At 36.2% G+C, this 25,615-nt stretch overlaps 3 protein-coding genes across 33 annotated transcripts in view; 2 read left to right on the top strand and 1 right to left on the bottom strand.

Moving 5' to 3' along the window:
* The window catches only part of Fhos (Formin homology 2 domain containing), a 319,001-nt gene that overhangs the window by 24,521 nt on the left and 268,865 nt on the right, over positions 1-25,615 (bottom strand). For 19 of the 31 annotated variants that reach the window (XR_012412379.1, XR_012412380.1, XR_012412385.1 and 16 more), the window contains 7 exons: positions 19,748-19,932; positions 18,897-19,120; positions 14,703-14,924; positions 14,378-14,634; positions 14,003-14,158; positions 12,419-13,681; positions 11,574-11,778 (listed from right to left, as the gene is read on the bottom strand). Coding sequence is in view for 24 of the 31 variants with exons in the window: in XM_073981760.1 (XP_073837861.1) it covers positions 11,574-11,778; positions 12,419-13,681; positions 14,003-14,158; positions 14,378-14,634; positions 14,703-14,924; positions 18,897-19,120; positions 19,748-19,932 (2,512 nt within the window). In the remaining 7 variants the exon portion in view is untranslated. The remainder of the gene's footprint in view (positions 1-11,573; positions 11,779-12,418; positions 13,682-14,002; positions 14,159-14,377; positions 14,635-14,702; positions 14,925-18,896; positions 19,121-19,747; positions 19,933-25,615) is intronic. The other 12 variants (XR_012412383.1, XR_012412384.1, XM_073981779.1 and 9 more) reach the window with 2 other exon arrangements.
* Positions 3,873-4,327, top strand: LOC141401494 (acyl-CoA-binding protein-like). The gene is made up of 2 exons (XM_073981786.1): positions 3,873-3,922; positions 3,988-4,327. The coding sequence occupies exons 1-2, from the start codon at positions 3,917-3,919 to the stop codon at positions 4,231-4,233; spliced, it is 252 nt and encodes an 83-aa protein (XP_073837887.1). The 5' UTR covers positions 3,873-3,916; the 3' UTR covers positions 4,234-4,327.
* Positions 4,607-5,207, top strand: LOC141401492 (acyl-CoA-binding protein-like). The gene is made up of 3 exons (XM_073981785.1): positions 4,607-4,715; positions 4,806-4,833; positions 4,901-5,207. The coding sequence occupies exons 2-3, from the start codon at positions 4,828-4,830 to the stop codon at positions 5,144-5,146; spliced, it is 252 nt and encodes an 83-aa protein (XP_073837886.1). The 5' UTR covers positions 4,607-4,715; positions 4,806-4,827; the 3' UTR covers positions 5,147-5,207.

The following is a 25,615-nucleotide window of genomic DNA, read 5'->3' as shown; positions in this document are numbered from 1 at the left end:
TTGTTGGTTACTATAGGAGTTTTTAGTACTTTTGGACCATTATGTCAAGCACGGAATTGCGAACGAAAATGGACTGCAAGATAAAAATTTCTAAATCTTTGAAAAGAATTGAAATTGCACTTAACCGAAAACGTTAAACTTTTGTGAGGTAGGTAACCTGAAGATGTCATCCAATATAAACCTTCGTCGAAATTGATGTACTTTTGGAAAAAAAAAATCACAATGTGCAAAATTCCATCCAAATCGGATAATCAACTTTATCATGTTCATCCGTCATTTTAGTTGGTGCCGGTAGGAGAGATTTAGAGATTTTCGGTCATTACACAAGTGGCCTCGGGGAAGACCTACCGCAAAAAAATTTCAATGCATTCCCAGATTTGACCATAAACTGAATTTTTGCGAAAAAAAATTGAAAATTTATTGGAGGGGCCCGATCGGTTCATATTGGTCTACTCATATAGTTTATATTCAAACCTGATCTAATTCTAGAAGAAATAAAAAGTAAACTCGTTAGCATAAAGACTTAGGTTGCATAGAGAGTGTGTAAAACTGACGAAATTCGAGAGAGAGATATCAATAGTAGACAAGTAAAAAGTCGTTAATTTCGCTGGAGCACAACACAAACCCAAACTTTAGTTTTGGAATTATTATTTCCTTTGCTTCAAAACAAGTTTGAAAAACACACTTTAGTTTGGTAGTGTTTCTTACGTATTATTATTGACATACATAAACAGACTACTAGTTTCCTTTCCAGAATGTTAGGGGGATATTCCTAAGTACCTATGTTGGCCATTTTTGGTGGAGAGTTTTGTGGCCACTGGGAACCTCAAATGTCATATTACAGATAGTTCGGTCAACAAATGTGGGGGCTATACCCAAACGTGAACCGATATAGCCCATCTTCGAGCTTGACCTGCCTATCGAAATATGAAAATGGGGTGCTAAAATATAGTGTTATAGCTCAATTTTTGTGGATGCTTCTCTGAATAATGTGGCTAACACTTTCAAGAAAAAAACGAGAGTACCGGTAGAAAATCGGGAGGTACCGTTCTATGGGGGCTATATAAAGACGTGGACCTATACCGAGAAATTTCAGGTCGAAAGTTGTATACACCCAACGAATGCTAAGCACCAAATTTCAGCCATTTTGATTGGATATTGAGGCCAGAGGCTTCAAAATCGAGAGGTACTGTTCTATGGGGGGCTATATAAAGACATGGTGGACCTATATCGACAAATTTCAGGTGGTAAATAGTATATCCCTAACGAAGACTATGTATCAAATTTCAGCCATTTTGGTGGGATATTGAGGGCAGAGTCTTCAAAATACCGAAAATCGGGAGGTACCATTCTATGGGGGCTATATGAAAACGCCTAGGAGTAATAGAAACTTCTATACCAAATTATAAATAAACGTCTATATCAAAGCTCTATCTAAAAAATTGCGAACTGTATTTTGATTTCAACATACAGACGGACGGACATGGTTATATCGACTTTTAATGCTGATCAAATTTTATGCTGATCAAAAATATATATACTTTATAAATTTTCATATCCTCCTTATTGTGGTGGAGGGCATAAAAAAGGCTTTGTAGTTTGATTCGTAAGTAGTTACGAAAAACGACTAGTAAACTCGCTTTTGTCGCCCGTAACAAAGACCCTTGATGCCTTAGTGTTCCACAGTTTCAGAAATAGCTATCCAGTTGCGATCATCAGCATGGATTCCGTAATATCTCCGGAACTGTTTAACCTCTACATTTCCAAACGGCATCGAGATCGTAACGCATGCAGATGATTGTACGATCCTGGCGTCAGGTACCTTCCCTGATGACATTTGTCAAAGACTGAATTCCTATTTGACCGATCTTACCATCCCTTCCCACGCGAGGAATATGCCGATATCCGCCACTAAATCTACGGCCACTCTGTTTGCCACATATTCTGCGCAGGTGAGAAGAGAGTTGAATGTCGTGGTTGATGGTAGCAGAATTCCGACCACAAACTACCGCAAAATTCTAGGGGTCACATTCGACAGCACGTTCTCGTCGTCCGCGCATGCCGCAGCTATCTGCGACAAACTGAAATGTAGGATCAAGGTCATCAATTCCCTAGCCGACAGCACTAGGGGTGCAGGTAAAGAAACCTTGTTGGCCACTTACAGCGTGATAGGTCGTTCTGTGGTAAGCTATGCTGCACCAGTTTAGTCCACGAATCTAAGTGACAAGCGTTGGGGAAAGATTCTAGCTTGTCAGAATGCCGCCCTGAGAACAGCTACAGGTTGCCTCCTCATGACTCTATCTACATGAGGAGGCAAAGATTCTTCCAGTACAGCGACACAATCACATGCTTTCGTTGCAGAGCCTGCCTGCGTGTTACCGTGAGAGCCATCATACGGACGCAGTTGCAGATTCCATAAGCAGCTATAGTTTGAATGCGGTTCACGGAGCACAATCCCCATCTATCGGAGCTAAGCAGCGTCAAAGTAGGTTTGGCGCAACTACGCTCCGGAAAGTGCAGCCATTTAAACTCCTATTGGGCAAGGATCGATGGCACTGTGCAAAACATCTGCCTGTATGTGGCACAGGCCCGCACAACATACAGTACCTTTTCTACTGCCCCGCTAAACATACTCAACTCCAGTGGATCTGTGGTTACATCCCATCGAAGCAGCCACGTTCCTGGAACTGTTTTGGCTAGCTTAGTATAAGTTCGAAAATGAGCCATATCGGTTCATTCCTTCGGGTATCCCTCCCAACCGTTGAAACTAATGTTGCGTATGATACATATTAGTGTTTCTACTTAATATGTATCATACGAAACATTGGTTCCAACGTGAAAAACAACATTAAAAGTAGATTTATGCATGTCCGTCCGCCTGTCCATGTATTTTTGTGACCAAAGTACAGGTCGCATTTACTGTCCGATTGAAATAAAACTTTGGGAAGGTCATTAAACGAGGACCGCTATTTATTTTTGTAAGAATCGGTTCAGATTTTGGTATAAATCCCATATATTATGTATTTGGTGCACCAATCACTGTATGTATTTTCAATTTTGATGAAAGTTGAAATGTACGACAGAATTTGGTCTAGAAAAAGGGTGGCCAAATTATTTTGAAATCGGTTCAGATTTTAATATAGCTCCTTTATATTTTAGCCCGATGCCATGTAACTGATGTACCAAACAAGTAATATCTGTCCAATTTTGATGAAATTTGAAATGTGTGACGGAATTGGGACTAATTGGCGATAATTATCTCATTCTTCCATTCCATTTTTGTATGTTCCTAAAACTTACTCTTCTAACCTATGTAAAAATTATAGACTACTTAGCTTAGTAGCATTTTATCCTTCCACGGTATTCTCAGTGACATAGGGTATCATCTAGTCGGATCTTCCTATAGCAACATTTTAAAATTTTGCAATTTAGTGGAATATTCCGAGCTATGACAATCAGATTTTCTCAAAGGATTCGGTAATAATTAAAAATTAAACAAATTCTGTCCCAACAACTGTAGAAATTTTTTGTTTTTGGCAGTTATAAAACTTTGAAAGGGAAAAAAAGAATAACTTCTTGCCCCCGTCACCTGCTTGCCTTGTTTTAATAAAGTTTTGGTTAAGTAACCTCAACAAATTGTAACTCCTACAAACAAATCTGGGAAATTTCCAATTATACGTGTATATAGTATTATTGATTAGAGATAATCACTTTAGAAAGAATTACAAGCCACTTAAGAAATATAATAAATCAAAGACGTGTAATAAAAACTGAATTACTTACAAAAGTAAAAGAGCTTTTACGGGAGATAAGATTTTGTAATACAAAGCTAAAATGTTTGATGACACTATATAAAGCCTTTTGCTAGAGAATTGTTGTCATTATTACCATACCATATAGCCACTTCAACATCAACATGGATGTAAGTAACACAAGTTCTTTTGTCAATGATAATTCCCAATTCATACATTCAAATACTTATTGCAGTTCAATAGCGCTTGTGAAAAGGCCAAAGCATTCACCAAGAAGCCCACCAATGATGAGTTTTTGGAATTCTATGGCCTCTACAAACAGGCCACAGTTGGAGATTGTAACATTGATAAGCCTAGTGTAACAGATGTTGTGGCCAAGGCTAAGTATGATGCATGGCAACGACACAAGGGCATGTCTCAGGATGCAGCTAAACAGGCATATATTGCAACCTATCAAAAGTATGCACCCAAATACGCCTAATGAGTTTTTAATTTGAAAAAGGTTAAAATTTTAATTCTTATAATAAGATAACCTAATAATAAACCTTAAAATTATTTAAAAAAGTAGCCAAAAATGAGTTTTTTATTTTATGATACCCCCAACTAACTATCTATGGCCAATTTGGGTTTGATAAACATCGATATTGTGGCTTTATAACCTGACAACCCAAAATTAGTCATTTTTTAATTCAATGGAACACAACACCAAGGGGTAACTACAAACTGATAAGTGTCAACGTAAATTTTATTGTGGGAGGGAGGTAGATATCTGAATTTCTAGAAGTACATAAAAACCGATAGAAAGTTTTAAAGTCCACATTGAAATGTCGTAAAATGACAAAGAAATAGACCGATAAGTTATTGAGATAATAAATGGCCATCATATCAGTATACCTTGCTGAGGTATAAATTAAACAACACTCATTAATCGAAACATTCACATTTCTGTCTTCAGCACAAGTGGTAAGAGGAACAAACATTAACTAAATTTCGTCGAACATTTTCATTAGCATATTTTTTTTTCTTTAATTCATTTTATCCTTAAACTAACAGATTCCTAAGCCAAAGAACAAACATGGATGTAAGTTGTGAAGAAAAAATGTCAAATATATTGTACGTTAATTAATGATTTTCTTGCAACTTTTTAGTTCGAAACCGCCACCCAAAAAGCCAAGTCTTTCACCAAGACTCCCCCAAATGATGTCTTCTTGGAATTCTACGGTCTCTTCAAACAAGCCACCGCTGGTGACTGCAACGTTGACAAGCCCAGCGCTATTGATGTTAAGGGTTCAGCCAAGTGGAATGCCTGGAACGCCAACAAGGGCATGAGCCAAGATGCCGCCAAGGCTGCTTATGTTGCTGCCTATGAAAAATATGCTCCCCAATACGCTTAAATACTTTGATGTGAAAAACGGACACGGCTGTTATATAGGACAATAAAACTGTAAATTCTAATATTAGTGTGTATGTTTATTAATTTGGAGGGGTAAAAACGTAACATCTATGGGATTAGGATGGGAAAAGTTCAATGAGATCTTTGTAAATAAGCACGTTGCAGAGAGTAAAATATCGCACTAAACGCCAAATATTGCCGGTGATGAAAATCTCCCGAAAGTGTTTAAAGTCATGTTTGAGTTTTGTATGATATTGATATTGTATGATACGATTATGAAGTTCAACTCCAACCGATATGAAATCACTATACACAGAAGACTTCTCCATTAAAATTTATGAACATATGTCCATGTTTGGATATAACCCTCATATAACGGTACCTACCGATTATTTTGTTATTTTGAAGATTTTATCTACAGTATCTGTCTGTGTTTGCTGTAATTTGGAATTTAGGATTTAAAGAAAATTTCTCCGCCAAAAATAGTAGATATAGGTCTACGCTTTGGTATGGGCTGCCATAAAACGGTACCGTCCGATTTAGGTATTTTGAACTTTGTGCTTACTTTTTAAGACAGACTTTGTCATTTAGGATTCCTAGCGGAGAAGCTCATCTACCAAAAATTATGGACATAGGTCCATGTTTTGGTATAGCCACCATATAACAATACCGCCAAATTTTAGGTATTTTAACTATTTAGCTACGTTTTCAGACCGAATTAGCTATAATTTGGCCAAAAAACTTATCTACCAGAAACTGTGGACATACATAGGACCATGTTTTGAAATAGCCCCCCACATAATGGTACCACTCGATTTCGGGTATTTTGACTGCTTTTGTTCGTTTTCTGACCAAAATAGCTATAGTTTGTCATTTAGGGTTCCCAGTGATCAGGAAACTTCTTCAAATTTATTGACATAGATCCACGTTTTCGTATAGCCCCCATATAACGGTATTTTGAGTTTTTTGCTACATTTTCATGTCGAATTAGGTGTAATTTAGCATCTGAAGTTCGAAGTGGCCAAAAAACTTCTCAAAAACCGGTTTCAGGTACTTTGACGAGTTTAGCAATATTTTCAGACCACATAAGGGTTCCCGATTATCAAAACTCAGAATAGTCCGCATAAAACGGTACCGCCTGATTTGAGGTATTTGGATGCCAATTGGCATTTAGGGTTCAACATGGTTAAAAAAACTTCCCCGCCAAAAAATTGCAGAAAAATGCCTTATGGCCCCATAAGTTTTAGTTTTTTACGTTTTTATCTACATTTGCAGGCAAGATTGGATGTCTTGAAATTTTGCCTTTTTTAGGGCGAAGATCATTTTTTAATGATTTTTGTTAATTTTCTCGTTTAGAGTTAAGCTTGATGATCTGAAATTATTTGCAAGTGAAAAACGATAAGTTCTAGGACAGAGAAGCCATTACATAGTCGATACGTCCGAAGATTTGCTTTACCACCAATGAAACCAGGTAACGTAATTTGGTGACTATGTGGGTTCGAGTCCTTGGCTTTCCTTTTTCACTTGCAAATAATTTCAGATCATCAAGCTTAACTCTAAACGAGAAAATTAACAGATTGGATGTCGTTTGGTATATAAATGTGGTCTGTACTAGAGATGGGCGCGTGCCTAAAAAACATGCACGAACACGGACCAAAAATTTTATGCACACTCACGCACAAACACGGCGTTTTTCGAGAAGGCACGAACACGCACACACACGCAATAAAGAGATATTGATATAGTTGTACATTTATATGTTCAAAAACTATTCATATGTACTTCTAAAATATACATATTGCAAAATTACTTATAAACTAGTATTTCGTCACCTGAAATGCCCAAAGACGTAACCCTCAACGTAACCCTTTGAGGGTTACATCTTTGGGCATTTCAGGTGACGATTTACATATTCTTATTTAAAAACATTATTTTGCCCAAGTTAGAACTCAAATGTCTAGTAAGTCTTTCGTTAAGAATATGTGGAAAACATCTCTGGAAAAAGTCCCTATAAGATGTGCCATTGTTGGTTCAAAGCGTTCAAGAAATGATTGTTTAGTTTTAGCTTGAATTGAGAGTCAATGGTATCAATTGAGTAAACTTTCAAAAGTTTTTCAGACCAAAGGGCAAAAATGTGCATAGTAGGGTATTTTTCCGAGCTTAATTATTCGGAACACTCTTTGAGTACTTTGAGAAACCCCAATAGAGGTTCTAGCAATGAAAACTTTAAGTCAGATATACGATCCAACTCATTATTTTCTAGCAAAATGCTCTTAATCTCATTCTGGACTTGGTATATGCTTTCGAGCATAATATATGTTGAATTCCAACGTGTTCTTATATCTTGTTTTAACGTTTTCGAAAATTTGTTGTTTAGCTCCGAGTGTTTAAAAGACCTTACAAGCTTTTTTCAGCAGTTAATCAGTTTTCCCAATTCGGGAAGAGCATGATTTTCAATAACAAGCGCAAGATTTACGTTTAAATCTTTTAAAAGCCGAAACAACGTTGGAACCATTGTCGGTTACAAATACAGGTTTTCCCAATATGTCTTCAATATCAAATTCTTTAAGAATTGTAGTTATGTTAGCAAGAATGTTTTCTCCCGTTTTCTTCTCGTCCAAAAATTCTCTTACTCCTAAAAGGGCTACCTTTAGTTCAAAATTATCACTAATGTAGTGCGCACTTAAAGAAATAAAACTCCATTGAGTATAAACATCGGTCCACATGTCTGTTGTGAATGAAATTTCTTAGCCTTCGATATCAGCCATGATCTGATGCTTTAATATGTCGTATTCCTCAGACACGATTTTGGTACTTAATACTTTTCTGGAAATGACTAGATCTTTGAAGTGTTGCTTCCCAAACTGTGCTCCTATATTTATGAGTGCAACAAACTTTTCTCCACCTACAGCTATTTTAAATGATAAATATTAACAAAAAAGTAATTGTTGTTTAAATTCGTTCAATTTAATTTGCAGCACTTGTTAACAAATTTTGACAGATTATATGCCTGCAAACATTTTCTATCGCCTGCTTGACGGAAAGGTCACATAAAATTGATTGTGGCAGTCGCATTTTCATCCGAAAAGGTTGAAATGACTAAAGAAACTGTTAAACTTTTGCGGCCTTAACTGGCTTGTCGCTTCCGTCACAAGTGGAAGTTTTAAAAGCGATAAAATTGGCATAATTGTAATTTTTCATATTTGTTACTTAGTCCCAATTTACATTAGGCGAGTTTACTTGCGGCAATTGTCAGTTTGTAGGTGAGAGAGGGGGCTGAGAGGCAAAGGATGGTAACCCTGACTCACCTCTCTCTCCGTCAAAATGACAATTGCCGCAAGTAAACTCGCCTAATGTAAATTGGGACTTATTTACTTATACGAGGGCAGTTCGGAAACTTCTTAGCCTAGCACAAAAAGCGCGGTATAAACAGAAAAAAGTTAAGTGTTTTGGAAACTTCCATCACATGTTAAATTTTGTTTCGATCTGGCAACTCCTTCATATAGAAACAGGTGTTCAAAAAAGACGCATTCGCAATTTTTATACCCTACACCACACAGTGGTAAGGGGGTATTATGTCTTTGTGCATTTGTATGTAACATACAAAAGGAAACGAGATAGACCCATAGTTCCTTTTGGGGATATACATATAATCACTTTCTGAGTCGATTTATGCATGTCCGTCCGTCTGTCTGTCTGTCTGTCTGTCTGTCTGTCTGTCCATGTATTTTTGTTCGCAACGTACAGGTCGCATTTTTTGTCCGATTCAGCTGAAAATTGGGGACTACAACTTTTTTAGCCATAGAAAGAACGCTATTGCTTTTGGTGAAAATCGGTTCAGATTTGGATATAGCTCCCATATATATTTTCGCCCGATTTCACGTATTTGCTGCACCAAACACGCTATATACGTCCAATTTTATTGAAATTTTGAATGTGTGACTGAATTCGGTCTACAAATAAATGTGCCAAATTATATAGAGATCGGGTCCGATTTGGATATAGCTCCCATATATATATTCGGCCGATTTCATGTATTTTCTGTACCACACACGCAATATATGTCCGATTTCAATGAAATTTGGAATGTGTGACTGAATTTGGTCTAAAAATAAATGTGCCAAATTAAATCGAAATCGGTTCAGATTTGGATATAGCTATATATGATATGTTCGCCCGATTTCACGTATGTGCTGCACCAATCACGCTATAAACGTCCGATTTTAATGAAATTTGGAATATTTGACTATATTTGGTCTAGAAATAAGTGTGCCAAATTATATAGAAATCGGTTCAGATTTGGATATAGCTCCCATATATATTTTCGGCCGATTTCACGTATTTTCTGTACCAAACACGCTATATATTTCCGATTTCGATGAAATTTGGAATGTGTGACTGAATTCAGTCTAGAAATAAATGTGCCAAATTATATCGAAATCTGTTCAGATTTGGATATAGCACCCATATATATTTTCGGCCGATTTCGCGTATTTGCTGCTCCAAACGTACTATATAAGTCCGATTTCAATGATATTAGGAATGTGTGACTGAATTCGATCTGGAAATAAATGTGCCAAATTATATCAAAATCGGTTAAGGTCTGGATATAGCTCCGATTTATATTTTACATATTCACAGTGGTGTAGGGTATCATATAGTCGGTCCCGCCCGACTTTGATCCTTTTCTTACTAGGCATCTCAAATGATCGAGTCCATTTAATTTTGCATGAAGAACTACAGATGAAAAAGCTTTCTGCAAGATGGGTGCCGCATTTGTTAACAGTCGATCAAAAACGCATAAGAATGAAAATTTCACAAGCTTGTTTGGATCGTTTTAAGCGAAATAAAATGGATTTTAAGCGTCGTTTCATAACTGTTGATGAGTCATGGATCCACCACTATACTCCAGAGACAAAAGAACAATCCAAACAATGGACTGAAGCTGGAGGAAGTGCCCCAAAGAAGACAAAAACAATTCAATCGGCTGGTAAGGTTATGGCAACGGTTTTTTTTTGGGACTTCAAAGGTATTTTATTGATTGACTATCTGCAAAAGGGTAAAACAATAAATTCAGAGTACTATTGCAACCTTTTAAATCAATTAAATGTACAAATTCGAGAAAAACGTCCTGGCTTACAACACAAACAAATAATTTTTCATCAAGACAACGCAGCAGCGCACAAGAGTGTTTTAACAATGGCTAAAATCAACGAATTAAAGTACGAGTTGCTTGACCACCCACATTATTCTCCTGATTTAGCTCCCAGTGACTTTTACTTGTTGCCAAATCTAAAAAAAATCCTTGCTGGCAAGCGTTTTAACTCAAATGAAGATGCAATTACAGTTGTAAACCACTATTTTGAAGACCTTGAGGAAAACTATTTTAATCAAGGGATAGAACTGCTAGAAAAGCGTTGGACTAAGTGTATTGAAGTTTCAGGAGATTATATTGAAAAATAAAAATATTTTTGAAAAACTAACTATTCTCTTTCATTGATAGGCTAAGAAGTTTCCGAACCGCCCTCGTACGAGGGAACTAGAAAACTTTCTGGCCTAGGCAATTTGACAGTTTTTGGAAATTTGACAGTTTTTAGCCTTAGCGTACTCAGGACAACAGAACACATAGTCGTATGTCAAACGACTATGTGTTCTGTTGTTTACAGTGACTTGAAAAAATTACTTCGCAAAAAAAAAAAATGGAATTTACTTGTGAACATTTTCGTCTGATAATTTTTCACAACTTTCGACGTGGATAATCACGGCAAGAGTGCATCGATCAAATTAAATCTTTGTATGTCGATAAAGGGTCATCCTATAGCACTATGAAATACTGTTTTAATGAATTCAATCGTGGCCGACACTCTCCAAAATACGAAGGCCCTGAGGGACGCCCAAAATCGACCGTTGTGCGTGAATGGATAATACAAGATTGCCATGTTATATACCGTGGAATAGAAGTATCTTTGGGAATTTCTTCCACCAACTAAAATTTGATATTGCTTGAACAACTGGCCGCAAAAATGGATTTTTCTCGCTAGATCCAGTCAACGTTTTTCGTCGCCAGAAGTTGCTGTAAAAGCGGTCAAAAACCATGTTTTGGATCTGTCTCAATCAAGCCACTGTAAACAACCCAACCCATGGTCGTATGTCAAACTGTCCTGAGTACGCTTAGGCTAAAAAATGTCAAATCTTCCAAAAAAAATCAACAGAAGGTTTTCTAGTGTCCTTGTATATACTCGTAGGTGCTACGAAGAATCATAAATTTAGATGTGTTTATTCTGCTCATATCTTTCAATGGGCTTATGGATAAAATCTCAGACATATGCATGTAGAAGAAGATGACAAAAAAACCCAATCCTCTTCTATCTGCTACATCATTTATTTAAAAAACAATTTCGATTTTATAAACAAGTTTAGTGACTCACCTTGACATTTCACCTTTACTTTTGCTCTTGGCCAAGCCTTCTTTGGCTTTCGATATTAAACCCGACATATCGCCAACAATACGATTTTGTAATTTATCCTCATGCGTCGGACTTGTGGGTAAATTACATAATTTTTGGGTTAAATCTTTTACGGTATGATCCCGTTTCAGTTGCAGCATACGTTTTTTGTCCTCGCTGTCGGACTCTACAGTTTTGGTGGGGAAGATGAAAAAGTTACGAAACAAATATTATTAAAAATAAATAAATTCACAAATTGCATTGATTCTATTTTTGATATTTTGCTTCATTAAATGTTTAAAGATAAAAATTAATATTAGAATAAAAAATGAATATATACAGCGTTCAATAAAAATATGAGCATGGATTTCCTTTTTATTTGCAATATATGTTCTCAGTTTTTTGGGAATGCAACAAGAATCGATGTTTTTTTACAAATATCGCAAATGTAAAAAATAAGGATTGTCTTGAAATTTTAGCTCGGTTCCAAAATCTGAAAGAATTTACTATGTTTCAAAAAAGCGTCCTGTTCTCAAAATTTGGCTAAACAGTATCTAACAGCATTTTTGAAATTTTTATTATAATAAAAAATTACAATAAATATAATTATAATAAAATTATATAAAGAATAGCACTAGCATCTAAGGCTATCGGATAATCGTATTTTAGTACTGACAAGTTTACTAGAATTTTTTGCATTTCTAAATTTTCTAGGGATTCTTAAATTGCAAATTGAAAAGAAGTCCATCCCACTGATATGATTTATTATACGACAAGACAAGTGGTGTTTGTTTTTATTAGGAATTTAATGAGAGAAATAAACTTACCACTTATTTTAAGGAAATCAACGGCATCGGTAGCAATGTTACTATTGTTATTATTTGAAAAGTTATTAGTATTTGTTGTTGTCGTGGCTGTTGTACTGGAGGGTGATGTCTGATTGTAAAAGTTTATGGGACGCATATGCAAAAATCCCAATAAATCTGGTGGTGGTGGTGGTGGAGGAGGTGGTGGTGGCACCACCGATGTATTTGTTATTGTATTATATGCAATCGATGTCGGTGGTGGTGGATAGTCTCCCGGTGATGTTTGAGGGCTTGTAAGAGCCGTAGTGGAAGCTGAGGCAGAACCGGAGGAGCAGGAAGTAGTGTAAGTAGTTGCATGAGGTGTAGCAGGCCCATCATCAAACAGTTGTTTAGCGGCCGTCGGCACAGCAGCAGCAGCGGAAGCTATGGGTGTAGAGGTTTTAGGTGTAAAATCAAAACCAGCTGATGTGGGACTTGAACAATTCAAGGTTTTCTTTGGACTCAGAACACCGGACAAACAATGTCCCATTGTGTTCCTTTGCGGGGTGGTGGGAATATTCACTAATGTAAGAGGTGTTGTATTTGGTGTTGTGGGAGACAAAGGTGACGACTGTTGTTGTTGGCTGTTTGTGTGATGTTGTAAATGTAATTTATTGGGACTTTCATTCTTTGGTGTAGCGTTCATCTGGTTGTAATACGAATTTAGACGATTCGTATTATTTTCAAATTTTTTATAGTTCAGCAAATTGTTCTCTCCTCCATTTGGCTGATAATTTTCACTTAGCTCCATGTTGCCACTGCCATTGTTGCTATTGCTGCGATGAATATTCTTCATCATACCATTAATGGCATTACGCTCCATGAAGATGTTCTTTTTGTTGTTGGCATTGACATTGTGTTGTTGTAGTTTATTTGTGTTCGACTTGTCAAAGGAATTATTGATAATGGAAATGGTGTTGGTGCCCAACAATTGTTTGGTGGGACTCAACAAATTGATGTGATGTTGTTGGTGGTTGTTGCTGCCACCATTCAGGCTTGTGTTGTTGTTTGGTGGTGTATTCGTGGCATTCAAGGAGGAGGTATTGATGAGCAGAGCATTGTTATGAGAGGAGTTAGCAGGAGGATTTGCACTAGCATTAATGTGATTATTGTATGCAGGTTTTTGGTTACTGCCGTTAACATGTTGCTGGTAAGGACTTCCATTGCATTCTGGTATTATAGTCAGCGATTCCGGAGGGCTATCGCCACTTTTAACTGTCGCCGGTATGGCTGTAACCAATTGGCCTAACCATTAAATGTTTCCAGAGATCCATGAAGTGAATTTTTCGCGTTCGTCCATTTAACGTGGGGTTTTATTTGTCGAAAGATGATTATGATGATGATCGTTTGTTTTTTTTTTTCGTTTGGAACAAAATGAAGTCAAAACACAAATGGTTTGGTTTCGTATGATAGCACAAGACAAAAAAGAAGGGGTGTTAATAGTTTCGACAAAGAAATTAGAAATACACAATTTGGTTAATTTTTGTTTTAATATGAAGAGATAAACAAAAAACAATTTGGATGACATCGTATAAGGAATCGGCTTTGGGGATTTTGCGAACTTACCTAGCTCTTCACGTTTCTCCAGACCATTTAGATAACCATTTGCAGCAGCAACAGCTGCAGCAGCAGCCTCTTGTTGCTCCTTCAAGAAACTTCGATGTCGTTCAGCCCGCTCACGTCTTCTACGCAAGCCGGGTGTTACACCAGCACCATCCCGATCTGGAAAAATATAAATTAAGTTTGTTTTCAGTTCAGGGAACAAATTATTCAAGAGGATAAAATAAGCCATCCAAACGTGTTAATCTCTCTGCAAATCGATCTAATAAAATGATATCGGTTTTCAAAAAGGCAAACTACTGTCGCAATTTTGAAATAAAATAACAAATACAGCAATATAGAAACCGGTCTTTAAATTGTCATATTCAAATAAATACTCACGTTGTTTATCAACAAAAACACCATTAGCGTATTCAGCTGAATTTGTTGAACTAGAACTATCTTCATCCAATATGGTTTGAGGTGGAGTCAAGCGTGAATGTGTTGGCAATACTTTATTAATATTGCCTGGACTTGTACCCGTACTGTGACGCCTTGATTTACGACGTTCCGCCGTATCTGTTGAATTGCGGAAACGTTGAGTCTTACGCAATGTATTATCAGGTAAACGTATGCCATCCGATTCACCATCTTCAAATCTAAAAGAAGAACATAAGTTCATAAATTTAAAACTTGTATTAGATTTTTGTTTTTTACTTTGACTTACTTCAAAACTGCCTCATAGAGTTGCAATTGATTTATCAGATCAATATCTGTCCCTGGTTTGGACAAATAATGTTGTATCACAGATTCCATGCCTTGTTGTTCCAATAAATCGCTTTCATCATAAAAGCTATCCTGATCACTTAAACCACCAAGGGTTTTATTAATTAAGGAGGCAGCGTATATAACTAATTCAGCATCGGCATTATCATAGTCTTTTAAAAGTCTAAAATAAATAATAATGAAATATTAAATAAATAAAGAAATAAATAAATATATAAATAAATAAATAAATAAATAAATAAATAAATAAATAAATAAATAAATAAATAAATAAATAAATAAATAAATAAATAAATAAATAAATAAATAAATAAATAAATAAATAAATAAATAAATAAATAAATAAATAAATAAATAAATAAATAAATAAATAAATAAATAAATAAATAAATAAATAAATAAATAAATAAATAAATAAATAAATAAATAAATAAATAAATAAATAAATAAATAAATAAAAGAATTAAGAATTGTAGTAAAAATCTAATAATTTTGAATTTAATTTATATTTCATTAATGTTGTTACATTTAATGGTTGCGCCCCAAAGTATACTTTAATTTTTGCAAACATAAGAGAGAAACGTAAGTACTGTACACACACCATTTGGTAACACAGTGGAAAACTTTTAACATTAATCTATTACAAATTACAGTTGGTACTTGATTTTCGGTCGTTGTCATTTACAACGACACACAAGAAGTCCAACCTGACTAAAGTCTAAATTTTAATTTCTTCGCCGATGTAACCACAACTACATCCCAACAGCCAAATATATAAAACCAGTAAAGAAAGAATCTAAGTCGAGCGGGACGGACGTCTATATGATACACTACGCCACTGTGAATATGTAAAATATTTATGGGAGCTATATCCAGATTTCGACCGATTTCAATATAAGTTTCAATATATCGAAATACATAGCGAGTTTGGTGTGTCATATACTTGAAATCGGGCGAAAATATATATAAGAGCTATATCCAAATCTGATTTACAAATTCGTCACACATTCCAAATTCCATCAAAACTGATTTGGTTTGGAGCGCAAAAGTTTTGCGTAGAAGGTACCCGAAGGCATGGAGCGACATAATCCACAAGTAAAACCTTGGGTAAATTTTTTTTAAATGGTACTGGAAAATACCTTAACTTGTCGTCTGTGCCAGAAGCAAAAATGTTGAACTTTTGTGAGGGAGGTGTACCCAAAGATGTTTTCTGCTATAGACAGTCTGGGAATTTGATAGACGTTTGGAATAATTTTTACGATGTGGAAAGTTTCGCCCATATCTGGTGCTCATCGGGCCATTTCTCAGGAAGTATGGGCTGAAAAATCTTCGAGAATAGGTATTAAACTGTACTTGTCCAAAAAAAGATTGAAATTTTGTGTGGTAAGTAGTCAAAGGAGTGGAACGATATAGTCCATATTTGAACCTGATCTAAGTCTGGTAGAAATATTACAATAGAGACCTTTCTCATAGCATGGAGAGAACGACGTCTCTTACGACACCACTTGTAGAGAAACTTTTTATGACTGAAATAATCAAAAAAAAAATTATTAAAAAAAATTATTATTAAAAAATTATTATTAAAATTTGGTACAGAAGTTTCCATTGCTCTTGGTATTGAAAATGAAATTTTTGATATAGGCCCTATACAGCGGTACATCCCAAATTTCGGTTAAATTGAAGGTTTTAGCCACATTATCTTATCGAAATGTCTGCTTTTGTATTTGGTCTTCTTTGGGGCTAAAAAATGTTCCCCAGATATAGCCCCCATACAACGGTACCTCTAGATTGTCAGTATTTTTGAAGTCTTAGCCACATTATCACGCTAAAATGGCTGGAATTTGGTATTATTCTTTTTGGACTACAAAACTTTTCTCCAACAATTTCACGTTGAGAATGGTCGGTAAAGATGCACATTTTGATATGATCCCCTTAGAACTTAACACCCAATTTTCGTTATTTTGATGGTTTTAGCCACCTTATATTGTCAAAATGGTTGATATTTGGCATATAATTAATATTTGACATGGCAGAGAATTGTGGGTAAAGAGGCAGAGGAAGAGATATTGCGGGTTCACTGAATTGGATAGAAAAACCCCACGAAATATTGGTTAATATTTTGGTAAGGTACATGTTATTTCCGACTATGAATGGATATCGACGTCTCATTGGTATTAAACCTTGTTTAAAACAAGTAAGAAAGTATCAGTCGGCTTTGCCGAGAGAGATATACCCTCAGCCAACGTGAATTGAAACTTTCATCTACGGACAGATAGAACGTATTTTGGGTCGTATTTAGTCATATCAGTGGGTAATCGTATAACTTTTGGATCACTATGCCAGGAAGCATGGACTTGTCCACGGAAAACATTATATCGCTGTAAACAGAACCACAACGAACAGCATCGGTATACATTTCCAAAGGATCTTCAAACAGACCCTAAACTGTTGAATTTTTGTGGGGGAAGTACACTAAGGAGGGGATCAATATGGACCAAGTTAAACTAAATTTGGCCAAAATATTAGGAGATCCAAAGTTTGGACCAAATTGGTTGCCCCGTTCAAGAGATAACGTGTGACATTTTTTAAAGTTGTGGACCGGTATTGCCCATCTTCGAACTGAAACTAATTTTGGACAAAATATGACAAAGGCCAAATTTTCGATTGATCAGATTGAGAGTTACCGTGACCGCCAATCAGTACATATGGTGTCATAAAGGTTTTTTACAACTTTCTTAAGAAGAGTGGACTGGTTTCTCAAGAAGTATGGACTTGCCCCTGAAAAACTTTTAACGTCGAATACAAGTTGCTTCAACAAAAATCAAAGTGATTCGAGAGCAGTTCTTAAAGTGAACTTATCCGTAATTTTGTGTGGGAGGTACCCGACGGAGTGAACCAGCATAGTCCATATTCGAACTTGATCTATATCTGGTAGATATATTAGGATGTGTAGTATCAAAGGATCAAATCCGTCACTGCCTTCAAGAGTTATCGTACGCACAATTTTTCCGAACATTTTTGAACTTTTGTGGGGGAGGTACCTTAAGGAGTGGACCGATATGGCTTATCTTCGAACTTAAACTAAGTTTGGACAAAATATTACGAAGGCCAAATTTTGGACCGAATCGGCAGATCCGTTCGAGAGTTATATTCGCTCCAACCGCTTCACACGGTGTCATAGGGGTTTTTTTTGCAGCTTTCAGCCTATTTTCTCAGGAAGTATGTACTAGCCCCTGATGAAACTTGTACCGTCGTAAGGGGGTATTGAATACAAGTTGTTACAAAAAAACTCAAAGTGCAGGTCCTAAACTGAAATTTTCCAAAGTTTTGTGTGGGAGGTATCCGAAGGAGTGGACCGATTGAGTCCATATTGGAACCTCATCTATGTCTGGTAGAAATTTCACGATGTACAAAGCATAGACCAAATCGGTTACCCTTCAAGAGTTATCGTGCGCACAAATTTTTCGAACATTTTCGTACTTTTGTGGGGAAGGTACCGGAAGGAATGGACCGATATAACCCATCTTCGAATTTAAACTAAGTTTGGAAAAAATATTACGAAAGCCAAATTTTGGACAGAATCGGTTGATCCGTTCGAGAGTTGTCGTGCGCTCCAGCCAGCCAGACAGACAGACGGACAGACATGGATTAATGAACTCTAAATTGTTGTAAGTACTTTCATGAACGAAAGGAAACTAATTGATCTATTTTACTTGAATACAACTCATGGTGGAGGGTACAAAAAGTTCGGCTGAACCAAACTTAACGCCGTTTTAATTTGTTTTACTTGTTACTTATTTGTCCGGTAGGTATATTGGGGACAGATTTCTTTCTCTTCCAAAAACTCATAAACTAATAGACATTTTTTTAATTAGTTTTAAATAATAAGTGAAAACTGTGTGTTATGATCATAAATTATATATACGACGTTATTAATTTATTAATGAGTGTGTGCAGATAGATATACCTGAAGTATATTTTTCAACGTTTCTCTTGCATTTATGCTTAACGACCACGCACTGACACTAATGAACACCGAATTAATGATAATTAAATATTTTTTGGTGGCATTTAAAAATTATTATTTAATTTTTGTTGTTGTTATGTCTTTTCGACTAACGTTTTTTATACACACCTCATAATATTTGACCATGGCAGTGTGCCTTGCTGCTTGTCCACACTGTGTATGGCACTGACCAATACATGGCAATTGGATTCAGCATATTCGACGAATACCAGCAATAATTTTAGTGCAGTCTTAACCACGGAACGATAATTGGATGCGATTAATGAATATAGCCACTGCATTGTGGGTTCGTGTTTCATAACGCCATTCATGCCGTCGACATACAGCATAACCTGGAGGGGAAAAGACAAAAGCAAAACAATAAATAAATAAAAAAATAATTATAAACAATATTAAGATCGCTGAGTTATACAACAATAAGTTAGTATGAACGACGACTAAGATGTCTTAAAGAGTCATAATTCGATAACTGTTCCACCACATCTTTGGTTATTGTTTGCTGGTGAACGTTGTACTTCGATGATCTGCCACAGATTGAGAGAGGGCGTAGAACACTTAACATTTAATAGCTAATTAATTATTGTGATGAACTCGTCCCATGGCACCAAAGAGCAAAACCAACAACAACAAATACTACAACATACAGCGACATAATGTCTGGTATTGATTAAATCTATCAATAGTTTCTGTTGTTTTTTTTCTTTTCTTTTCTAGCTTTACTATGCAGTATATTTTAACTAGATTTTGTTGGACACGCAACACATTTAACCACATCATCGCCATCACACAAATGTACACTTGTCTAAAGAGTTTTACATTGTTGCTGGCTAAGTTGATGCGATGCTACCAAGTCCATCTGTTGTTGTTTTGGATTCTTTAATTTGGTGTGTATTGGGAAAAACATTCACTTAAGAAAAAGAATATCAACAGTTGACTCTTTGGTTGATCGTTTAACATACCTGACCCAATGCACGCAATATATAATTTTGATAGTTTTGATCGGCACCATTACCGACACGCACCAAACAGTTGAGTCCACCTAATGCCACAAAGGCATGCACGAGATCCTTATCCTCTTGAAAGACTTGTTTCAAGGAAAATAAGGCACGTCGCAGATCACTTCCTTCAGCAGATAAAAGTTTCTCTGTAAATAGAATAGAAGAAGAAAAAAATTAAACAAAAAAATGAAAGAAATGCAAAACTATATCTTTGTAAGTGCCAGTGACTTTTATGGGTTCAGTTTGATATATTTTCGCTCATTTCTAAAGAAAATAAAAAAAGAATATGATATATGTTATCACCACTATGTGGAAAGAGTACTAATTATCCAAGACAATGACACGCAAATCTATGATACATCTCCTACAAACATTTGGGTGGTGCATGGGTTGAATATATCAATACAAACCCAGCAAAATTTTAAGGAAGGGGTTCCATGCGATGACGTGATTTCATGACATCTTTTGCATTGGTTCAAACGAAGTCGTGAAAGATCCGACCTTTTCATTAGCATTTGAACCAATGCAAAGGAAGTCGTGAAAGATCCGATCTTTTCATCGGCATTTGAACCCATGCAAAGGAAGTCGTGAAAGATCCGATCTTTTCATCAGAATTTGAAACCATTCCATCGATCCAATAGAGATGAATTTTGTGTTTTTTATACACAATTTCTAAATATATAAGATTAATTATTTACAATAGGCTTGATGTTGTCGGAAACTGAAATCACAACCAACGTTGTTAAAACTCTCGTCGTAATGATAATGTCATTGCAAAGGGTTGGTGAAAATGACATGCCAAAGCATTGGTGGAAATGAAATGCAAAAGCATTGGTGTAAATGACATGCTTTGGATCCAAAAATGAATAGAATCTTTTGGGGTCCACGCTCATATAAAATTCATCGATGAAGATGCTAAAAAGATGACATGCCAGATCAGTTTCACCCATGATTGAATGGCACATCCTGCCTTCTTTCTGCATTACCAAACAAATAATAGGCTATTTAAAAAACGATATAAAACAAAAGGTCTTTGGAGATTCGAAGTTGGCAAAATTTGGAAGCCACATTAGTCTATCAATCCTTTACAAAATTATGTTAAGAAGCTACATTCTGCATTGCCACTAGTCGTAAAAAAATATATGTTATTTCTTTAACATTTGATAGTCAAAACTACTTATTTTCTCATAAGTAAGTAATGAGTAGACAGCGGAATCCTATGCAAATGCATATATGGTAAGGATGGTCGTAGAGAAAATCTGATTAGACAGAAACTCGTTTTATTACAAAATAAAACGAATTAGGCCCAGACATTTTCGCATATTTTGCATATTTTGAATATCGTGCATAGTTTGACATATTTGTACATATTTGCATAAAATGTGCATATGCAAAACCATATCCAAAAAATATTTAAGGATTTGTGGTCTAAATGTCCCACCGAAATGGCTGAAATTTGGTATTAAGTCTTCGTTAGGGGTATAAAACTTTACAACTGAAATTTGCCCGCATAGGTTAACGTCTTCATATAGCCCCCATAGAACGGTACCTACCGATATTCGATATTTTGAAAATTGTAGACTCAATATACCACCGAAAAGACTGAAATTTGGCATTTTGTCTTCGTTGGGGGTATAAAACTTTCCACTTGAAATTTGTCGGTCCACGTCTTCATAGAATGGTACCTCCGGATTTCTGGTATTTTGAAGGTTGTGGCCTCAATATACCTCCGAAATGGCTGAAATTTGGTATTAAGTCTTCCTTGGGGGTATACAATTTTCGACCTGAAAATTTTCGGTATAGATCCACGTCTTCATATAGCCCTCATAGAACGGTACCTCCGGATTTCTGGTATATTGAAGGTTGTGGCCTCAATATACATCCGAAATGGCTGAAATTTGGTACTAAGTCTTCCTTGGGGGTATAACATTTTCGACATGAAATTTGTCGGTATAGGTCCACGTCTTCATATTGCCCCCATAGAATGCTACCTCCGGATCTCCGGTATTTTGAAGGTTGTGGCCTCAATATCCGTCCGAAACGGGTGAAATTTGGTATTAAGTCTTCCTTGGGGGTATAAAACTTTCCACCAGAAATTTGTCGGTATAGGTCCACGTCTTTATATAGACCCCATAGAAGGGTACCTCTCGATTTCCGGTATTTTAAAGGTTGTGGCCTCAATATCCCGCCGAAATGGCTGAAAGTTGATATTAAGTCTTCCTTGGGGGTACAAAACTTTCCACCTACAATTTGTCGGTTTAGGTTCAGGCCTTCATATACCCACCATAGAACGATACCTCCCGATTTTCGGTATTTTGAATGTTATGGCTGTGGTTATACATTCCTCTATTTGATTGACTTGTCTGAAGAGAATTTTAAACAGAAAAATTGTACACACAAACATTTTTGTACCTATTATTGAAATATTTGTTGCATAAGAAAATATGTAAAATGCATAAATTTTGCATATGCAAAAATTTGATCGCGAGCAGACAAGGATAGTTTCTCTCTCCACTAACACAATTTAACTCAAATTTTTGTTGTAGTATGCCGAACCCTGGCACATCCGACACATCACATTCACTCCAACATTTCGTTTCGAAATTATATCAACCACTTCATACAACTTTCGTTAGGATATCGTTACGATTTCGGATCCGACATCGGCACGGTGTGCCTTAACAAATTTAAATGGAAGGTACTTACACCTCGGAAGTTTTTGCTGAATCTAAAACTACAATGCTCGTAGATAAGAAATATCAAGAAACAAAAAAAAAATCGCCGGAGGGATTTTAAAATAAATCGCGATTTAAGTTCACATTTTAAGGGGTTCGTGAGGTTTTCACGATTTTGCTTGGAAACCGCGAGTCCTTTGTAAATGGGACTAAAGAAAATATTGTAGCTGTAAAAATTCTCCACAAGAGTGATCTTAATGATATTTTCGTAGGTTTTACCGTTTTCGAGATATAAAAGTTTAAATTGAGACAATGCAGGGACTGTATCGCCTCCTTATAAAACAATGACATTACTGCAATTTCCCAAATTAAACTTATATATCTTGAAAATGGTACAACCTAGGAAAAAATAAATCATCCAATCTTGTAGAGAATTTTCACAGCTTCAACATTTTTTTTAGTCCCATTTTGATATGACTTGCGGTTTTCAAGCAAAATCGTGAAGATTTAAGATAAAAACCTAAAAATTTGAATTGAACCTCTATATCTCAAAAACGGTAAAACCTACGAAAATATCATAAAGGCCAAACTTGTGGAGAATTTTTACAGCTACAACATCTTCTTTAGACTCGTTATGATACGACTTGCAGTTTCCAAGCAAAATCGTGAAAACCTAAAAAACCCTAAAATTGTGAATTTTGATCGCGATTTATTTAAAAATCCCTCCGGCGATTTTTTCTGTTTTTTTTTTTATTTTTCTTATCTATGAACATTGCTGTTTCAGAATCCGCAAAAACATCCCATGTGTAAGCGGTTTCCATTAAAAGTTAGTTAACGGGCACTGTGCATAATATTGTTTTATAAGGGGACGATACAGTCAGTGCATTGTCCCAATTTGAACTTCCATATCTCAAAAACGGTAAAACCTATGAAAATATCATAAAGGCCAATCTTGTGGAGAATTTTCTCTGCTACAACATTTTCCTTAGACCCATTTACATAGAACTAGCGGTTTCCAAGCAAAATCGTGAAAACCTTAAGAACCCCTAAAAATGTGAACTTAAATCGCGACTTATTTTAAAATCCCTCCGGCGATTTTTTTTGTTTCTTGATATTTCTCATCTAAGAGCACTGTAGTTTCAGATTCAGCAAAAACTTCCGAGGTGTAAGCACCTTCCATTTAAATTTGTTAAGGCACATCGTGTAGGACGTAGCGTACGAATTTGTTCCCACATTTCGGTACGAATTCGTACCAAAATCGAAAGAAAAACATTGGTATATTCGAAGGGACTATTATTTTCGACATTTCGCACCAAATTTGCAACAAAATCTGAAAGAAAAATCGTAAAGAAATCCAAAATCTGAACGAATATGACATTTATTTGGTTTGCTGGAAAGCTACAAAAGAAAAACAAGTCAAAACGTTGGTTCTCTTTGTTACGCTCTTCCTGGGCAGTCGAATTGTATGTGTGTAAATTGCCGAAAAATTACATAACCTCAACAACATTAACGAACGCAATTGACTTAAACAATCCTTACTGTTCGTAAGCATGGCACAGTGGTTATCGAGTTTGGCTTTACATCAGAAGATCACAAATGTGGAGTGTGGTGAATATAAGTTCACCTCAATAGATCTAAAGCTATAACATATGATTTTCACCTTATTTGTCGACTTTTAGAATAACTACTTATTTGGTAAGACATCCCTTGTTAATGAAATGAGTTAGAAGTTGAAGTAGATGAAAGACACCAAGCACCGGCCCTGTTCGGCTTTAAAATGGCAAGCCGATCTTTTATATCAAGTGGACAAGGTAGTGAGTTTACATGTGTTGCTCGTTCACCCATGGCTAAAACCCCCACCTCCACCTCCTCCCTCTATAGTTGACGACCTCCGCAAACGTTTTTTGGCAATACGATGGATTGGGAAACGCCTCACAACAACACCTGAAGGGGACACACTACATTACTGCTGCTATGACATAAAGCATGATTCTGGTTGCGGATTTGTAGTTAGTCGGAGGATAAAATACGTGGTCATCAGTTGCACCCTGGGATGAATGATTTGCTACAAATCGGATTAAAGCTATATTTCTCAACATCAGTTTTATTAGCACTCATTCTCCCACAGAAGACAAGGACGATATAAAGCGTATTTGGTGCAGAAAATTGGTGGAAGCTATATCCAAATATGAACCGATTTCGATATAATTTCGCACATTTATTTATAAACCAAATTCAGACACAGACTCCAAATTTCATCGAAATCGGATGGGGAGCCATATTTTAATTTGAACCGATTTCGATATAATAATTTTGCATATTCATTTATAGACAAATTCAGTCACACATTCCAAATTTCATCGAAATCTGACGTATATAGCGTGTTTGGTGCAGAAAATACGTGAAATCGGCCAAAAATATAAATGGGAGCTATAGACAAATCTGGACCGATTTCGATTAATTTGGCACATTTATTTTTAAACCAAATTCAGTCAAAATATATATCGTGTTTGGAAATAAGAAAGTGGGATCTGAAGAAATCAGAATGAAGTCCGAAAATTTTACAAAAGATTGAAATATCAAACTGATAGCTTTGGTACAGGCTCATTCTCCTGTAGAGATGAACAAGGTAATCTGATTACAGATACAGATAGTATGCCCGATCCCAGAAGATGAGTGTATACAGCAATAAACCGGCTGAATAATAATAAGGCAGCACGAACCGATGATTTACCAGCCGAACTGTTCAAAAAGACCCAAGAGATGCAGATCGACCCTTAGTGTAAAAACGGAGGAGGATAAAGGGCAGCACAGGGGGAGGATTAACTTAACCCAACTATCTGATGATGGTAGCGACCCTGATTCCGAATCCGATAGCTGCGGCAAATCGAACACCACAGTTGTGGAAAATCCCATGAAAGAGGAAGTCCACAAGATGGTAGAGGAAGTGAGCGAGAGCATCGCAAAGCTCACGACGAAAAGAGTGCAGTGGTCTGGGGCCCAAAGGAAGAAATATAAGAGGAACCAGGCTAAACTAAAGAAGGAACAACAGCTGGCTGCTTCAAAAGTTACCACAGACAGTCCCTCCACTTCTTCGGAAGCGGCGAGGAGGACAAGGTCTCCTGAGGAGCAGAACGTGGCAAAACCCAGTAAG

The sequence above is a fragment of the Musca autumnalis genome, unplaced genomic scaffold, assembly GCF_047663935.1.
Source record: "Musca autumnalis isolate F117 unplaced genomic scaffold, ASM4766393v1 scaffold_4, whole genome shotgun sequence".
Classification (NCBI taxonomy): domain Eukaryota; kingdom Metazoa; phylum Arthropoda; class Insecta; order Diptera; family Muscidae; genus Musca; species Musca autumnalis.
Note: the sequence above shows the minus strand (reverse complement) of the source record. Positions and strands in the feature narration are given on the sequence as shown.